The sequence below is a fragment of the Cottoperca gobio genome, chromosome 5 (assembly GCF_900634415.1).
Source record: "Cottoperca gobio chromosome 5, fCotGob3.1, whole genome shotgun sequence".
NCBI classification, from domain to species: Eukaryota; Metazoa; Chordata; class Actinopteri; order Perciformes; family Bovichtidae; genus Cottoperca; species Cottoperca gobio.
In genome coordinates this window covers 27,648,969-27,668,410 of record NC_041359.1, presented here as the reverse complement: position 1 = coordinate 27,668,410, position 19,442 = coordinate 27,648,969, and the positions used below count along the sequence as shown (strand labels likewise).

General features: G+C 40.9%; 2 protein-coding genes and 1 long non-coding RNA gene across 3 annotated transcripts; 2 read left to right on the top strand and 1 right to left on the bottom strand.

Moving 5' to 3' along the window:
* Positions 1-792: 792 nt before the first annotated feature.
* Positions 793-4,855, bottom strand: LOC115007801 (gap junction beta-1 protein-like). The gene is given in 3 exon segments (XM_029430776.1): positions 793-909; positions 911-1,477; positions 4,796-4,855. Coding segments are annotated over 3 exon segments (726 nt in total). The 5' UTR covers positions 4,838-4,855.
* Positions 4,856-5,434: 579 nt separating this feature from the next.
* Positions 5,435-10,215, top strand: LOC115007800 (adenosylhomocysteinase-like). Its single transcript, XM_029430775.1, is given in 9 exon segments — positions 5,435-5,440; positions 5,518-5,557; positions 7,393-7,568; positions 7,973-8,068; positions 8,070-8,181; positions 9,057-9,144; positions 9,227-9,344; positions 9,440-9,562; positions 10,039-10,215. Coding segments are annotated over 9 exon segments (936 nt in total).
* Positions 10,216-13,620: 3,405 nt separating this feature from the next.
* On the top strand, positions 13,621-14,716 carry LOC115008883 (uncharacterized). The gene is made up of 3 exons (XR_003832352.1): positions 13,621-13,677; positions 14,274-14,307; positions 14,575-14,716. It is a non-coding gene; the product is annotated as an uncharacterized LOC115008883 (long non-coding RNA).
* Positions 14,717-19,442: the final 4,726 nt, after the last annotated feature.

Below are 19,442 nucleotides of genomic sequence, written 5' to 3'. Positions count from 1 at the left end.
CCGGTGGATTTTATTCTGCTGTGTACCGACAATAAATAATAAATCCAGCTTCAAAGTGAAGGAATTTAAATAACATGTTTAGCAATGAGTTTGCAATTCAAGTTTTCTTTTGATGTTGTAAGTTATTGCTTTGTCTATATCTGACTAATTTAACCACAAAAGTTAAGTATTGGAATTAAACAAAAATGTTATCATTGCACATTGTTTTCTATGTATTAGAGTAAAATCTCGCTAACAGCTGAAGAAAACCCATAAATCCTCCAGTCCATCGGATTCAATGCAGGATGTTTGTGATCATATTTGATGTAAATAACAGAATATTAAACATTTAAATGCCCAAGATATTACTACATCGTATTCCCAGCACTCTCTGACACAATCCGACAAATTTAAATAGCATGCGTCACATTTCAATATTTTCATTTCAAGACCATAAATCGTCCATAGTTGTAGTACATGACAATGAAAACCTCGAATAGTGGTCAGTAGAAATATTGCTTTATAAAATATTACTTAATTTGACTTTTGGCTTAACATCAAGCTATTACATCATGTCAGTACAGCGTGCTGCTGTGTACAGTCTTCAGGTTCATGGCAGGAAATGTTGATACAGTACTGCCCGTAGTTCCAGGTGGGAGTTATTTGAAGTTTTATACAAATGCTTTGTCACTGAGATTATAAACCACTGGATAAATCATGTCCATGTCAAACAGCGATGTACGGTATATTAAATGCTCCTTACTCAAGTTAAATGAATGGCTGTCACCTGGATCTAAGGTCACTTATATGTCCCTATAAGTCCCTTTGTACGGGTTTGAAATCTATGTGTTTTGTTAGTAGGAGCAGAGTTTCTGTTGGATCCAGGCCCCCATAGTCGACACGAAGCCTCGACACGAAGCAGTCCACCTGTGTTAGGACAGGGGTACGAGTCACACTTCACCAGCTGGATCATCTTGTAACCATGGTAGATAATGCAAAACAAATACATAAAGGTGACCTCAAAGACAATACGGAACAACAGGCTGATGACGTACGTCCAACAGAGAGCCCCTGTGATTTTCATCTTCTGGGTCTTTATCTGCTCCAGGTCTTTGGGGTTGGTCCGCCCGGATAGTTTGTGGAGCCTCTGGTCGACGTGGCGGCGGTGGGCTACGTGCATGGCCACCAGCAGCGCAGGGATGGAGACCAGGATGAGCTGGAGTGCCCAGAGGCAGATGTGGGAGATGGGGAAGAAGTGGTTGTAGCAGATACTGTTGCAGCCCGGCTGCTGGGTGTTGCAGATGAAGCCGGACCTCTCGTCGCCCCACACGCTCTCCGCTACCACCACCAGAACCAGGATAATGAACAGGTCAGAGAGCCAGATGCGACCGATGCCTGTGGAGTGTCTGTTCACCCCGCTGATGACAGCATAAAATGATGCCCAGTTCATCTTTAGTTCCGGGTCTGATGGTGAACACATCAAAGGCTGAGAAAACAGCTGAGAGAATATTGTGCTGAATGTTAATTTCTTTTAAGTTTTTCCACAAGCCTACAGTTAATCATTTAGGAACAGGTAACAAAATAAACAAAATATCACACACAGCATAATCAGAAATAAGATTTCAAATAAAACACAACATAAATAATAAGAATATTTTAACTTTACGTCTTTCTTTGTATACATTACAAAAACTAAACCAAACTTCCCTTGATAATTATTAGGACTTAGAGATTTAACTAATAATTATGAATAATTTAGTTTTGTGTAGATTTGCCACAGTCTTATAAAAGATTGAGGCTGAGGGGTGCACTATCATGCAAATTAAGATTCGATAATAATTTGTTCTGATTTTCACTTAATACACTATAACCTGTATGCAGCTCCTGGTTAGAAGATACCTTCAAAATGTCATTTTGTTTTATACAAATCACTCACAGATATTGTCTTCTTATTAAATTGACATAAACTTGGTGCTGAAAGTATCACAGCAGCCTATACTTTTATCGATATTGTAAGTATGCTAAAAGCAAAGCTGCCCCTCTTGGTCACAGCAGAACTTAACAGAATTTAAATAGACAACATTTGCACTGAGATGATGAGAAAATATTAGTAGTCAGCTACTATTTTTTGCCATTTTTCAAGCATAAGTACCAAAAGTTCTCTAGTTCCAACTTCTCAATTCTTCTTTGTTTTAAGTGAAAAACTAATCAACTTCAGGATTTGGACTGTTAGTCGGTGAAATCAAATTATTTAAAAAAAGTCACCTTGGAATTAAGGAATTTGTGATGTCCATTTTTCAATATTTTATAGTTCAAGCAATTAACAGAGTAATAGAGAAAATATATGTGATTTACTGCAGTATCACAGTAAAGAGGCTGCAGGTTCAATTCCTAAACTTCTGTTGTCTTTCTGTCTGGTCCAGTGAAGACCACATTGAAACATTATTAAAGAAGCTAGGAGTATTAAGAAGCAAACTTCAGTCTAGTACTTACGTAGTAGTTCACATAATACTGTACCTTTTATAGAAATCAGTACACTCAAAAGTGAACTTAAGTTAGAGCACTTGGATACTTGAATACAAATTCATTAGTTTTCTACTTTCTCTTCTTTCCACCAAATTAGTAAATCACAAGTTTTCAAGTCCCGAATAATTTCAAGCCTAAAAAGCATCCAACATGTTTTCATCTCCTCTGTGCTGATCATTGGTTTGATCATGGTTGTCCTGAGTCCCCAACGTGCTGGAATATCCAGTCTAGATAAATGTCAGAGTTGTTACCTCGGCTCAGCAGGAGGTGTAAGAGGCATAGGAGGCAGCATGGAGGACAATGTTGAGCCACTGGTTTGGCATGGATGTGAATCCAGAGAAGAAGAAAGCCTCTCTGCCCACCTCTGCAGTTGGCAGGCCACTTAAGTGCAACACTAAATTCTGGCACCATGCGTCATGTGGCATACGAGGCGAAGGTGGGCGTGGATGACTCCATCCTCTATCTGTTACACAGGGCTTACTCTCATCTGGAGAAAGGGAGTGGCGCGGTGAGAATGATGTTCTTTGATTTCTCCAGCGCCTTTAACACCACCCAGCCCCTACTCCTGAGAGATAAGCTAACAGACATGAGGGTGGACTCACATCTGATGAGATGGATCACGGACTACCTCACAGAGAGACCACAGTACGTCAGGCTGAAAGGCTGCACGTCCGACACTGTGGTCAGCAGCTCTGGAGCGCCATAGGGGACGGTACTCTCCCCTGTCTTGTTCACCATCTACACCTCTGACTTCCAGCACGACTCTGAGCTCTGCCACATGCAGAAATACTCAGATGACACTGTGATCATCGGCTGTGTCAGGAATGGACAAGAGGGGGAGTACAGGAACCTGGTGGAGGACTTTGTGAGGTGGTCCAAGTCGAACTATCTGCAACTGAACACCTCCAAGACCAAGGAGATGGTGGTGGACTTCCGGAGGATCAGGCCAGACCTGCAACCAGTGTCCATCGAGGGGGTCGACGTGGAGGTGGTCAGGACCTATAAATATCTAGGGCTGCAGTTGGACGACAAGCTGGACTAGACTGCGAACATGGACACTATTCATAAGAAAGGGCAGAGTCGGAGAAGGCTGGGGTCCTTCAACATATGCAAAAAACTGCTGTTGATGTTCTACCAGTCTGTGGTGGCCAGTGCTCTCTTCTGAGAGCGCTGGCCACCAGCATAGAAATGCTGTGGTGTGTTGGGGAGGAAGCAGCAAATCCAAAGTCATCCAGCGGCGTGAGGAGGGAGGACTCTGAGAGAAGCCAAGCCGTGATAGGTTTAGATCCATTGTGAGCCCGCGGCGTGATTGGCTTAGGTCCATTCTCACAATGGACAGGAAGCGGCCACTAGGTGGCAGCAAAGTATCGTAAGACTTGGTTCACAAAGCAATGGCTATAATTTTGTTTGATTTCTAATATAATACTTTATATTTGTCTTTATGTTAATGCGTCTTAACTGTCTTTTATGAAAGATTACTCCCGATGCTCTCTGGTTATTTTGTTTAACTTCATAAGACTTGACAAAACATTCACCTTGGGTCAAGGTTTTCACTGTCCAGCAAGAGTAAAATACCCTGTTAATGTTTTATTTCCAATAAATGACAAGAGATTAATCATAAAATTATATTATTGATTACTTTTATGGTTTTTATTCCTGTGCAATGCCTGCTTACCTCATACTTGTCAACATTGGAATTTCAAAATAAGGGAATTTTTTTTGGCGGACTCCACCCATATTTTAACAGCTCTCAGCCCCCCAGCCCATAATGTAAATGTAAACATAAGGGACGGGTAGGCTATATAGATTCAGGATTTACATGTTTATGTAAAGTATGTATTACTTGTTCAGACATGTTTATACAATTTATGTATTTCAATATCAATATGCATATCAATTTATTTGATGATGGATGAGTTGTGTGGCTTTTGTTTCCCCCGACGAGGACTTCCTTGTGATGTCAGAGTCTGGAAACATGTCCGCTACACTGCGACTGAAATCATCGCAGAAACTGAAGGCTACGTTATTTTTGGCACAAAGCATCGACATCTTTCCGCTCTGGTCTCTTGGTCTGCCTCCAACACAGTTCTTGTCACACATGAAGTCATTGACAGCGGATGTTTTGTGCCTCTTGGGCGTGCTTGTGCTTGGACAATTTTTCATGCTGACGGACATCGTCTGTGTGCAAAGCTAAAATCTGAATGGCACACTTTACAAAAAGCACGAGTTTGCCCGACTCTGCTTTTTATTAAATAAAGGAAGGTCTCCTCCCATATGTCTAGTTACTTACATAAAGTTGTAACTTGTTTGGCAGGTACAGCTGCGTCTCCATCTATCTCCCGTTCACTGTGACTCTCATCCATATGTTTTCTTCTTCTGTGTTATTGTTCCTGTTTTCTTCTTCTGTGTGTTTACTGGTGGATAACGTTTTTCAGCTAAAGTTAAACATAATACTGCCACCTGCTCTACCGGAGGACACTGTACACTTTTTTTAATTAGGCCTATTTTTTTTTTTGGAAAGGTTAAAAATACGGGATAATTACGGCAAAATATTTAAACGGGGGGAAAACGGGATAGAAGGAAAAATACAGGATAATCCCGGTAAAAACGGGAGGGTTGACAGGTATGGCTTACCTGCTGCTGCTCTAACACAATTTGAGATAAAAGAAAAAAAAACATCTATTAAAGTTAAAACCCAGTAACACCCAGTAAAGTGTAAACACAGCAAAGAAACTTTCATTTATTAACATGTAATCTAAATGTTCTTTATAAAAGCAGGTTGCTGCAGGAATCCATCAATAATCAGATTCCCTAAATTCATGCGACGACGCTGAACAATTTAATGTTTTTGCTGTTTGTCAAATGGGCTTTTTGAGGCAGTGATTTGAAGCTGTGATCCAAACCCTTCGTTCACACTTTCAGTCGAATAATGAAAGTCTGATGTTTGACTTGAGACTCTCGCTCTTCCTCCTCAGGTTCAGTGGTTGAGCTGTAACATCCTCTCCACTTCAGGATCACGCCGCTGCCGCCATCGTCAAGTCTGGCGTTCCAGGTAACTCACACCACTCACATTTGAATTATAAAATGACGTTCTAGCTGACTCCGCATAAAATACTTTCCAAAAAGTGAGTCTGTAATTGTGACCGATGCAAACCAAACAGACTAAAATCTGAAAATGCATCTTTTCTTTCTGCTGTCTCTCCACATCTCTGGTGTTTCTCTCCCACTAACAAGCAGTGGCAGTTCTAGATCAATACCACTGGGGGGGCTGGGGCCAAGTGTTTTGTCAGAGTGGCACATTCAACCCGGACAAAAGAGAGGAAGCAGTGTTCAAGCCTTCAATATTTTTAGTTTGGTATAAAATCCCAAATGTTTCTTCATGTATTGTCACTCGGAGCCTTCTATTTTAGCCTAATTATTATTAATATATTATAATTATTTTAGCTTTATAATATAATTATAAATGGTTTGTGTGTTGGTGAGCAATTTTTCATTCGGTGTTTTCATAAAAGCCTTATTTTTATGCATTTTGTTTGTTACAAAAAACAATACACATTTACTTTTGATTAACATTTTAATTAATCAAACCTTTAAATGATAAACTTGTACTTTTCAGGGTTCCTGCGGATCTTTTTAGTATTTTTAAAAACTCTTATCGGAACCCTTTTATTTTACCATCTGTCGTCTCAGTTTGGTGGTCAACAGACATCACTTTTGATCCTTTTCTGTTCTTCAATGTCTTCTGCAGTTTTAAAACCAGAGGATGTCTCTATGTTCTTACTCTGCAGCTTAAACCTTTTATTTAATGTTTAATGCAGATTTTTGGACACTAGGTGGCAGCAGTGGTCTGACGCAAGCACTTCAACTTCATTCATGTTAAATAACTTTAAACTTTCAAATATTGTCATACATAAACTTGATGGTTTTTTTCTTTAGATTTTCCCAAGATTGCTCTTAATCTCATATTTCCTCCTGGTATTAAAGTTCTGCTCTGGATGTTATGATAGACTTATATCTCTTTAAAAATGGATACTTTTCCAGCAGATATTATATGTAACAGCGATGATATTCCCCTTGAGGCGTTGCAGCCCAACTTTGTGTTGCATCTGTGTCATGCAACACACCGAGGACACTGAGAAAGTCGATTCTTAAAAACAGGCACAACAGTTGAGAGAAACATACAGATGTCGGACTATGATGACGCACAATCTAATTAGTGACGGTCCCTCAAAAGTTTTTATGACATGAAAACATCTTTTGCTTTATCCAGTGTAATAAGTAGACTCGTCATAAAAAAACCAGGCTCACTAGAGACGTTAAGATTCTTGAAAAGCAATTTGTTATCACAGTATAAAAACAAACGATTGATCCCATTTACTTCAAAATGCACTCTTATTTTTATTTTTATTTTCTTTTTGTATACTGTATACAGAGAATAATTAGCTGTTTTAATGTCTTTTTTAATTTAATATTTATGTGAAAACTTCTCCAAACTGTGTTAAAGTTTCTCTCCAAAAACTAGATTTTACTAGATTACATTTGAACACATCATAATTTAGCTTCGCACAATACTCATATTTACCGATTTGAGCTTGAACGCATCACAACGTACCTCAATGCTTCCTGTTAGCTCCTTCTATACAGGACTGTCTCAGAAAATTAGAATATTGTGATAAAGTTCTTTATTTTCTGTAATGCAATTAAAAAAACAAAAATGTCATGCATTCTGGATTCATTACAAATCAACTGAAATATTGCAAGCCTTTTATTATTTTAATATTGCTGATTATGGCTTACAGCTTAAGAAAACTCAAAACAGTCCTGTATAGCCATATGCTGCTCATATACTGCTAACGCTAACTAGCTCTCCTCCTGATTTGAACACAGATTTATTGTTCACGTCTCATTATCTGTATGTTTTCCGTAATTACCCGACCTTGTGTGTTTTAGGTATCCGTGGCGTGTCAGAGGAGACGACTACAGGCGTCCACAACTTGTACAAGATGATGAAAAAGGGCGAGCTGAAGATGCCCGCCATCAACGTCAGCGACTCTGTCACAAAAGTAACAGCCGCGACCTTTTGAATCCTCTTCAGCTGCATCCTGTAGTGTGAGTTAGATTGTGAGGGGGGGGATAGTCACCAGTTAATGAAGGATTAGTGTATTAAATACGTTTTAAGCATGTTTGATATTTGTAGTGAATCCTTTATGATGAAGAGGCACACAGATTGTTTTCCAAAAGGTTCACTAGAAACCAGCCCTTTGTATTGAACTAAACGTTACAGTGCAATAATTATTCAGCTAAATCGACTCTGAGCTAGAGGTCATGAGAATTCTCTGATTTATGGAAATCTATGAAGGAAACATCTCTAATTCTGACACCAAGCCCTCGGTGGGAACTCGTCTGTCCCTCTGGAAGAAGCTTCCTGTTTAATAATCTGCAACATCTTTTCTCCCCCTTCCTGCAGAGTAAGTTTGACAACCTGTACGGCTGCAGGGAGAGTCTGATCGACGGCATCAAGAGAGCCACTGATGTGATGATTGTCGGTAAAGTTGCCGTGGTGGACGGGCTACGGCGACGTGGGGAAAGGCGGCGTCCAGGCTCTGCGTGGGTTCGGAGCTCGCGTCATCGTCACCGAGATCGACCCCATCAACGCGCTGCAGGCCGCCATGGAAGGTAGTGGATGACGGCCAACACAATGATTTTAAACATCCTGAGAAGCTCAGCACTGTCAAGTTCTAGTCATGACTCTAAAAACTATATGATGATCCTCCCAGGCTCTATTATAGCTCATAAGTTGCAGCAGTTCTGAGGTTGATTTTCATTTTGTTGCACAGATTTGATGCCAAATTGATTAATTTCAACTCGAGAATTGATAAATTGTCAAATATTTGCTCGCCTGCCACATTAACACACAAAGACTGATAGAAAAGCTTGTGCTCGGCTTCTACGTTTCATGAGGCTGTGATTATCCGTGAGGTCAAGTTTCCAAAAAGTCTTTGGGGACTAACTTCACAGCACATGAATACAATGGGGCTCATTGGCTCATATCCAATTTATGTAATTAATGTAATTATGTAATTAGTTGAGGGACCCCAGTCTGCAGAAACCAACAGGCTAAAATAACAGACGTCGGTATGTCTGTAAAGAGGAGACTCGTGGGTCTCCGTAGAACCCATTTTTATTGAGGTATGTTGAGACGAGAGGTCGAGGGACCCCTTTTGAAAGCAGCCAGATATTCCACTTTTGGAGCGTTATTTAGCATCCTCCACAACAAGGTTGGCGCCAATGGATTCCTTCGGTTTCCCAGCTTTAAACGGAGCCTGCTGCAGAGACGTAATGTTGGCTGGACTTTTAAGATTCAAATCTTGCCTCCAGCTCGAGCTGTCAAGATTGTATCAAACATCTTCAATCTGCACAAGTCATAACATACGGAAAACTTGCTCATTATATAGTTTTGTTTTTAAATAAACACATGTTTCTCTCTTAAAAACATCTTCCCTGAGGCGTCGAGATGTTAGTGCACGATCTGAACCTCTGTTGCTCTGCAGGGTACGAGGTCACTACCATGGAAGAGGCGTCTAAGGAAGGAAACATCTTCGTCACCACCACCGGCTGTGAGGACATCATCGTGGGACAGTAAGTGACGTTTCTACTGGAACTGAAATGTTTATTATATTATATAGATAAACAACAAGCTGCACGTGTGTTTTACCTTCAGTCACTTTGAGAACATGAAGGACGACGCCATCGTGTGTAACATCGGACACTTTGACTGTGAGATCGACATGAGCTGGCTCATCAAACACGCTGCGGAGAAGATCAACATCAAGCCGCAGGTAGGAAAACCTTTAGAGCTTCGATTCAGAGTGTGTCTTCTGTGTTCTTGTTGGGCAACAATCTAACAGAAGCGGTAATCCTTCTCCTTCCTCAGGTCGATCGCTATCGTATGAAGAGCGGCCGTCACATCATCATCCTGGCCGAGGGCAGACTGGTCAACCTGGGCTGTGCCATGGGACACCCCTCCTTCGTCATGAGCAACTCCTTCACCAATCAGGTGAGTTTGTGAGCCAGAGAAGAGAAACGTTAGAGTAGGTCACGATGACCTCTTTATCTGGATGTATTGTCCCAGAAATAATTACAATAAACAACATCGTAAGACTTATTTGATGCCATTGATGAAATGATATATAATAATATAAGTAATAATGACGTTTTATTTAGAATATTCAGACGTTGGAATTGGAAAAGAAACATGAATAAAATAAAACCACACAACAAAACGATAAATGAAAATGACTCTCGTGCTCAGTTAACAAACGTACAATGCCCAGATCTTTATGAGTGAAATGATGTTCATCAAACAAACACTCCTGTAAACACAACGGGCAACAATGTCCATGTTTCGTACGATGAGTCGGTGACGTAATTTAAGTCACGAGCATCAAGGTTTTAATTCACAGCCTTGACTTGAAGACACTGGAGCTGCTTTATTAAACAGCTTCTGTCCCGATCACCTGTTCTCTCCTGTAGGTTCTGGCTCAGATCGAGTTGTGGAAGAACACGGACAAATATCCCCTCGGAGTCCACTTCCTGCCCAAGAAGGTGAGTCTCCACACGATGGTCAGGGCTTCTAATGCAGCGATCACCTGGACCAATGGGGCCATTTATATATGTATACTTCAGTGTTGTGGTTTGTTTCATGTGTAGTGAAGTAAAGACATCATGCGTGGGACTCTTTGGCGTCCTGCTTCTCTGGCGACTCTTCCTCTCACAGTATTTTTATATCTGGAGGGAAGCAGGGAAAAAGTCTGAAGAGTTAAATACTTGAAGCGAGTTTATAAGTGTTGAGGTCGGAGTGATGATGATGATGGGAGAAGCCTGAACTAGCACTGTGTGTGTGTGTGTTATTACAGTATACAGTATACAAAATAAAATAAATTTATGAGAAATCTACCGGGTGCAAACTGTATTTCAAAGGACAATTTAATTTCTATTGTGAATAATGAGTCAAACTTGATAATAGACACTTTATTAAATTACTGAGGTCGAAGGTCAGCTCGTAAATTGAAAAAGAGAACTCAGGTTTTGGACCCTTTCTTTACTCGCCTGGTGGCCGGGTTTGCCACGGAGCCCGGTCGGGCACAGCCCGAAGAAGCTACGTGGTGTCCTCCCCTCCATCCATCCTGTAGGCCCACCACTCATGGGAAAAACCGCTGGGGTCGCTGTCACACGGGTGGCAGTGATGGTAAGGGACCTCGACGGACCAGACCCGGGCGGCAGAGGCTGGCTCTGGGGACGTGGAACGTCACCTCTCTGTGGGGGAAGGAGCCGGAACTAGTGCGGGAGGTGGATCGCTACCAGTTGGATCTGGTGGGGCTTACCTCCACACACAGTCTTGGATCTGGAACCGTACTCCTGGATAGGGGTTGGACTCTATTCTTCTCCGGAGTTGCCCAAGGTGTGAGGCGTTGGGCCGGGGTGGGGATACTCACTAGCCCCCGGCTGAGCGCCGCTATGTTGGAGTTTATCCCGGTGGACGAGAGGGTCGCCTCCCTACGCCTTCGGGTTATGTTGGGGAAAACTCTGACTGCGGTTTGTGCCTATGCCCCAAACCGCAGTTCTGAGTATTCGGCCTTCTTGGAGACCCTGAATGGAGCTCTGCAGGGGGCTCCAGTAGGGGACTCCGTAGTCTTGCTGGGAGACTTCAACTCACACGTGGGAAACGATGGAGACACCTGGAGAGGCGTGATTGGTAGGAAGGGCCTCCCTGATCTAAACCCGAACGGTCGTTTGTTGTTGGACTTCTGTGCTAGTCATGGAATGGCCATAACAAACACCATGTTCGAACATAAGGATGCTCATAAGTGTACGTGGTACCAGAGCACCCTAGGCCAAAGGTCAATGATCGATTTCGTAATCGTATCATCTGATCTGAGGCCGCATGTTTTGGACACTCGGGTGAAGAGAGGGGCGGAGCTGTCGACTGATCACCATCTGGTGGTGAGTTGGATCAAGGGGTGGGGAGAAGACTCTGGACAGACCTGGTAAACCTTAAACCGAAGTGATTCTGTGTTTTACACTTGTTGTTACCTGCAGCAGCATCAGTCTGTAGGGAGATCACCTGTCTAAGCTGACACTTGGGGACTGTAAAGATTAGAAAAGGTTTTAAAAGGCTGTTTTAAATCTTACTGAGAGGACATAAGTAAAAGAGCGCCAGTCAGAAATCTGTCCCTCCATCTTGCATTTAGCTTTTATCAATTTAGCGAGTTCTTTTGTCGTTTGCACTCATGCTTCTTTATGCAAATTGAAAGTGATAGATGGAAACACACTTCCAGCAGGCGACCGGATCGTATGAAGAAACATGACAGGAACCCAGAGTGTCCTGTCATCTCTCCTCTGGTCTGTTACAGCCAACACACACCTCCAGTCCTAACAAGAACTCATACAAATGTTCATTCCTCCTGTTCACTGCCACATGGGGAATATCTGTGTGTGTGTGTGTGTGTGTGTGTGTGTGTGTGTGTGTGTGTGTGTGTGTGTGTGTGTGTGTGTGTGTGTTGTGTGTGTGTGTGTGTGTTGGCTCAGTTATAATGAAAGGGTTTTCAAAGACTTTCTAACCATTTATCTGTGGCATGTGTGTGTTTGTCTAACAGCTGCGTCAGAGAATTATATCTCCTGTATCAGCGTGTGTATGTATGTGTGTGTGTGTGTGTGTGTGTGTGTGTGTGTGTGTGTGTGTGTACACATATAGTATATGTCTGTGCGTGTATGAGTGACATTAGAGGAAGTTGCCCTCAGATATCCAGAAAGTCAAGGGTCACATGTAGAGCAGGAAGAATTTACGAGTCTCTGCAGACATAAAACGTTTTGTATCGCGGTGCGTAAAAGTGTTTTACGAGCTAACAGCGAATATCGTCCATCATCATCAAATAGTCAAACAAGTTAGAAACGGTCTTCGTTCTGAAAGTCACCTGGATGTGGAAATACCACTGAGGTGTGTTAACCAAGCAGACAAGATAGTGGACAGGTTTGTGGACGATGACATCGCCTGTGAGCAGTTTACCTCGATTTGATGGACTTTCTTCTGCATCTGAAAGCTGTTTACAGTGTGAACGCTCTGCACACAGTCTGAAGGTTTTACTGCTCAGACTCCTGAAGAAAGTTTCCTCTCAGCGGGCAGAAGGTGCACGATGTCGTCTGGCATGCAGATGTTTCACAGGAGCAGGTTTCATCACTTTAACATGAAAACTACGAGCTGGTTGACACCATTCTGGTGGTTTGTATAAGTTAAACATGATCTTATTAAAGACGATTTCTTATTCTGGATCAAATTTTTTTCAAAGAGTATAAAGTTTTATTTTATGACCCCAGATTTAAGATGCATCTTTTTTACTTTCTGTCAAACATTTCGTACACATTATAATAAGTTGAAATGCATCGAGCGTATTTTGTAACTCGGCGAATCTTCTTGGAAGCGCGTCAGACAGAACAAACCGACCTCAAACTCTTGGCGAATTATAGTTTCCTGAAGTCGCTACAAAAATATTAATAAAGTTTTACTTTGAACAGCGAATTAACAAAAAACTGATATTGACAGTATTTATAATACCATTGGTTCTTGTGTAAAACATTCGGAATATACCGACCACTGTGAGAGGAAAGTGGATACATAACTGTGTGCGTGTGCGTGTGTGTGCGTTTGTGTGTGGTGTGATATGTATGTTTTAATGATCGTTGACCTGCAGTGGAGCTTACTGACCTTCACATCCTCCTACCAACCTGTGAACTGAATGCCACAGGATCCCTGGGAGGACACACAAACACACACACACACACACACACACACACACACACACACACACACACACACACACACACACACACACACACACACACTCAAAAACACAAAAGACAAACACGGATACAAACACAAGTGGAGGAACAGCATGAACCCCAAAACAGATTTGCTTTTTGTACACACTGTGGCAGAAATGGTTAAAAATGTTACACACACACACACACACACACACACACACGCACACACGCACACATAGAAGAAAATAGTTTATCCGGTTGGCCAGCTGTAGAGTAACGGCTCAGTAGAAAGTGGAAGTGAAACTCAAACTGATTGATAACGGAGACATCACGACATGTTTTATACACATCAGAGTAAGTGTAACTGATCATTTATTATTTTATAAATCAAGAGTCAAACCTCAGCTTTACATTCATTTTGAAGAGCTTCATAGACGGCTGAGATGACAACAATGTGCATAAAGTTTGAGCATTTTGAACGCACACCAACAAACGTGTTTCAGTCATAAACTGTAAAAGATGATGATGAGAACAAACTTCCTCACTGACACAGAGAGGAATAACATGGATAGTGTGGCATCCACACATTACTGAAATAATGATATGTTCTTTCCTACAGCTCCTCACTTACTTAATGCACCAGTTTTAAGTGTCAAACTTATTGTTGACCTGTTTGCATGTTTATCTAAATTCTAAATTGTTCAGTGTTTCCATGAAGGTTATTTTGTGAACAAATTGAAAATGTGAATAAAAACATGTCGATGGAAATGAACCAGGAGACGATGTGAGAGGAGGCGGTCCTCACAAAGGCTCAAAACCTGTTGAAGTTATAATCCAGGTTCAACATCAGGTGTGTGTGTGTGTGTGTGTGTGTGTGTGTGTGTGTGTGTGTGTGTGTGTGTGTGTGTGTGTGTGTGTGTGTGTGTGTGTGTGAACATATTTCCTGGCAGGAAGCATTTCCCCACAGGGACACAGCTCAAGAAGGTGAGTGTGTTTGTGAACCTCGACTATATGAAACTATCCTACAACATATAAGATAACTTCATAATATAGAATGTATCATTAAAGTTTGACCTGACACAAAGACAAATCATTTATTTATTGTCATATTATGGCGTTAAAGATTTATTTAACATAAAAGTGACCTTCTGGTTTCTAATTAATTCAACTTTTCATTTGTAAGTGTGGAGATTGATGTTATTTCTTTGTTTAAAAGTGGAATAATGTTGCTCTCTGTGTGTGCCCTGGCAGCAGAGTGAAGGGAGGTGTATTTATTCTCCACTGGGCTGAGGAGGAGGTGCAGAGCGGAGAGGCAGGTGGAGCAGAGAGCGAGGCCTGCCAGGAGGTGCCTGTGTGGAGGGTACGACCTCTCCTCTTTATTACTGTGGAGCCGTGTGTGCACCGTGTATCACTGCTGGAAGCTTGTTGCTTCCATGTTACTGCTAAGTGCTTTGTAAATAATGTAAAACTAAGGATCAGCATGTTTCCGCCATGCTAAAATACTAGAATGATCCTTAAAAATGAGCGTAATATGCCTTTAAATTCAGCTTTATATTTATTTGTTTATGCATGTATAACCTCTTTAATCATATTAATCAGTGCAATAATAAATATATATATAAATAAATAATATAATAAGTGCATGGAGAAGGAAAAAGTCTAAAAAAGGTCAAATCCAGCAAAATATAAATAAATCAAATGTTATTACACAGCGAGTTTACAGTAATAACATTTGAGAAGACACTTGATATCAGGGGAGGAAGGAGTACTTGTGTCTTTTACACACACTGAAGTGAAAGTACTAAAGTATTAACAGCAAAGTACGCATGAAGTATTTAAGTTAAAGTATTAGTTGGACAAAATGGACTTTTTCTGAAGAGTTAATTTGCAAAAAAGGATAAAAGTAATTCCTAAAATGAATAAACCGACTCTAGTTTGACTGATACTCCCTGAAGTATCCACAATAAATTAAAAAAAGATTAAAAATGTAAATATTGAGATATTTGGGGCGCCATGGAGCTTTCCTGTCCGTCTCTCACCATCAAATTAAACAGAAATTAAAAAATATATGTATTAAAAATATATATGTTTTATCAAAACATAGATATTAAAAATGAAGATCCCATTTTTTTGCAAATGAACCTTGTTATTGGAATATAATTACGGACACTTTATTTTTAATGTTACATTTTATGGAGCACATTCTAACTTCTTTAGATAGAAGCGCAATTTTATATTTTATAAACGAATGAACAGGCCTCTGTGGTGCAGATTACAGCGGAGATTAAATATCTGATGTTGCTGAAGTGCTGAATAAATAAAGCTGAGTGTCGTTAAAGTCGACTTCAGAGGGAAGTTCAGCTTCACCTCTGATGGAGAGTTTGGTCTGTGTAGCCGTCGTGTTCAGGAGAACCAGACGGTGTTTAATTCAAATATTTGACCTGGCGGAGAAGTTATTGGACGGCATTACACACATAAAAGTACTCGAAAGTAGTAGTCACAAACATTACTGGTTCATTGGTGCAAATAGTTATTGTGTTAGCAAATATAAAGGAAATGTAAAAGTACATAATTAAGTGGAGTAATTGTTCAGTTTACTGAAGATAAGAAGTGCAGCAGTGGAAGAAGATATTCTACTTTAGTATAAGTAGTAAATACTTCTGCAATAAAAATGTTACTTAAGTATGTTTTATAAAAAGAAAAAGTACTCATTATGCAGAAAAGTTGATCCCAGAATAACATATATTATATTACTGCATCATAATTACATATACAACACAGGACTGATGACACCATGACAGGAGAGAGAGGAAACGTTACCTTCAGGAACATTACACATTTCTCTGTCTCACTACATATACAACACAGGACTGATGACACCATGACAGGAGAGAGAGGAAACGTTACCTTCAGGGACATTACACATGTCTCTGTCTCACTACATATACAACACAGGACTGATGACACCATGACAGGAGAGAGTGGAAACGTTACCTTCAGGAACATTACACATGTCTCTGTCTCACTACATATACAACACAGGACTGATGACACCATGACAGGAGAGAGGAAACGTTACCTTCAGGAACATTACACATGTCTCTGTCTCACTACATATACAACACAGGACTGATGACACCATGACAGGAGAGAGAGGAAACGTTACCTTCAGGAACATTACACATGTCTCTGTCTCACTACATATACAACACAGGACTGATGACACCATGACAGGTGAGAGAGGAAACGTTACCTTCAGGAACATTACACATGTCTCTGTCTCACTACATATACAACACAGGACTGATGACACCATGACAGGAGAGAGAGGAAACGTTACCTTCAGGAACATTACACATGTCTCTGTCTCACTACATATACAACACAGGACTGATGACACCATGACAGGAGAGAGGAAACGTCACCTTCAGGAACATTACACATGTCTCTGTCTCACTACATATACATCACAGGACTGATGACACCATGACAGGAGAGAGAGGAAACGTTACCTTCAGGAACATTACACATGTCTCTGTCTCACTACATATACAACACAGGACTGATGACACCATGACAGGAGAGAGAGGAAACATTACCTTCAGGAACATTACACATTTCTCTGTCTCACTACATATACAACACAGGACTGATGACACCATGACAGGAGAGAGAGGAAACGTTACCTTCAGGAACATTGCACATGTCTCTGTCTCACTACATATACAACACAGGACTGATGACACCATGACAGGAGAGAGAGGAAACGTTACCTTCAGGAACATTACACATGTCTCTGTCTCACTACATATACAACACAGGACTGATGACACCATGACAGGAGAGAGAGGAAACGTTACCTTCAGGAACATTGCACATGTCTCTGTCTCACTACATATACAACACAGGACTGATGACGCCATGACAGGAGAGAGAGGAAACGTTACCTTCAGGAACATTACACATGTCTCTGTCTCACTACATATACAACACAGGACTGATGACACCATGACAGGAGAGAGAGGAAACGTTACCTTCAGGAACATTACACATGTCTCTGTCTCACTACATATACAACACAGGACTGATGACACCATGACAGGAGAGAGAGGAAACGTTACCTTCAGGAACATTACACATTTCTTGTATGGAGATTTCTTTCATACTTTTTTAGTAATATTCCAATAATTTAATATATATAACAAAATATCTTTCTAAAGGGACCATTAATGCGTTAGGTCCATTTTGCACTTTTACCCTTAGCAAAATCTGTTACTTGTAACAGAGTATTCCTACAGAGTGTATAACTACTGTTACTGAAGTAATCTGATTACTTCTTCCAGGTCTGACCTGCTTCATAAACTGCTTACATGAGTTCTCATTAAAGAAAAACAAAACAAAACAGAAGGAAACATAATACCATTTTATGTGTCTAAGATGGGATGTGATGCAGTGTGGGGAACCCAGACACACACACACACGCACGCACGCACGCACGCACGTACGCACGCACGCACACACACACACACAAACACGCTGGCTGCCTGTAGGAGATTTAGCTCACATGACCGCTGTGATTCTGCTCTATCTGACCGAACTAAAGGGCCAAGTAAATTTATCTGACCGAGCTAAAGGTGTGTGTGTGTGTGTGTGTGTGTGTGTGTGTGTGTGTGTGTGTGTGTGTGTGTGTGTGTGTGTGTGTGTATGTGTGTGTGACATGATCAGCTGCTGCTCTTCTTCAGATGTTTTTTATTCTGTAACACGAGGAGCGGCTTGTTTCCACATTTCAACTTTTCTGCAGAAAACAGATTTCCGGTATTTTGTTTCTTTGAAATTTGAGAGATTGTGTTTGAAATTATTGTAATTCTGTGCTTTTACAACAATATTGTCTGGTTGCAGAATACGGAGAGATAACTCCCAAAACTTTAGCAACTGATATTCTAGATTATTTACCTCAAGAATATTTTGGTGGAAGAGATGTTGGACAGTTTTCTGTGAAGAAGTTCTAGTAATGTAGTAAAAACTGTTTATTATACAGACAAACATGAACATTGTCTCTGGAAAGACTTATTGATGACAAACACAAATCCTTTCACCTCCTTTGTTTGCAGAAGAAATCTCTGATACCTCAAACTTCCGTAGATAAAACCTGCATGTGAGGGAAATATCTCTTTATAGTTTGAGAGAAATAACCTTTAAACACACAGTTTTAAATCAAATCCAACTAGGCCAGTGGTGCATTCAGGTGCTCCTGGGATAAACCCCAATAGAGTGGATTCACCTTCCACGATGTTTCATGAAAATCGGGCGAGTAGTTTCTTCGTAATCCTGCAGAAAACATAACGTCCTCGGCAGAAGTTAAACTTTTGAGACAAAACAAAAAGGACATTCAGGCCAGAAATTCAGAGTTCTGGATCAGCTTCCCTGTTGTGCTGTTATTTCTATATCACATTGTCTCATTACACAATAACGTATGGTTCAGTTGTGCTGGTTCCTGTGCTGATCTGTGTCTCCCACTGTGAGCGAGGCAGCGTGGAAATGTTCCTGCTCAGGCAACAACAAAACCTCCAACAGCGAAGGCCTCAATTAAAAACGAGTTCAAATAGCGTTGAGCAGTTTAGTTTAGGATACGAGGCCGAGCAGAAGACGTAGAGGAAAGGTTACAGGAAACACCCAGAGCTTTGCTCTATTGAGAAGAGTCAGCAGCATCCTCAAAATATCAGTTACGGTGAGCACCTGTCAGGTATTCCATGTGAAACATCCATATCTGTGAGTAACTGACAGGTATTCCATGTGGAATATCTCTATCTGTGAGTAACTGTCAGGTATTCCATGTGGAATATCTATATCTGTGAGTAACTGCCAGGTATTCCATGTGGAATATCTCTATCTGTGAGTAACTGCCAGGTATTCCATGTGGAATATCTCTATCTGTGAGTAACTGTCAGGTATTCCATGTGGAATATCTCTATCTGTGAGTAACTGTCTGGTATTCCATGTGGAATATCTCTATCTGTGAGTAACTGTCAGGTATTCCATGTGGAATATCTCTATCTGTGAGTAACTGTCTGGTATTCCATGTGGAATATCTCTATCTGTGAGTAACTGACAGGTATTCC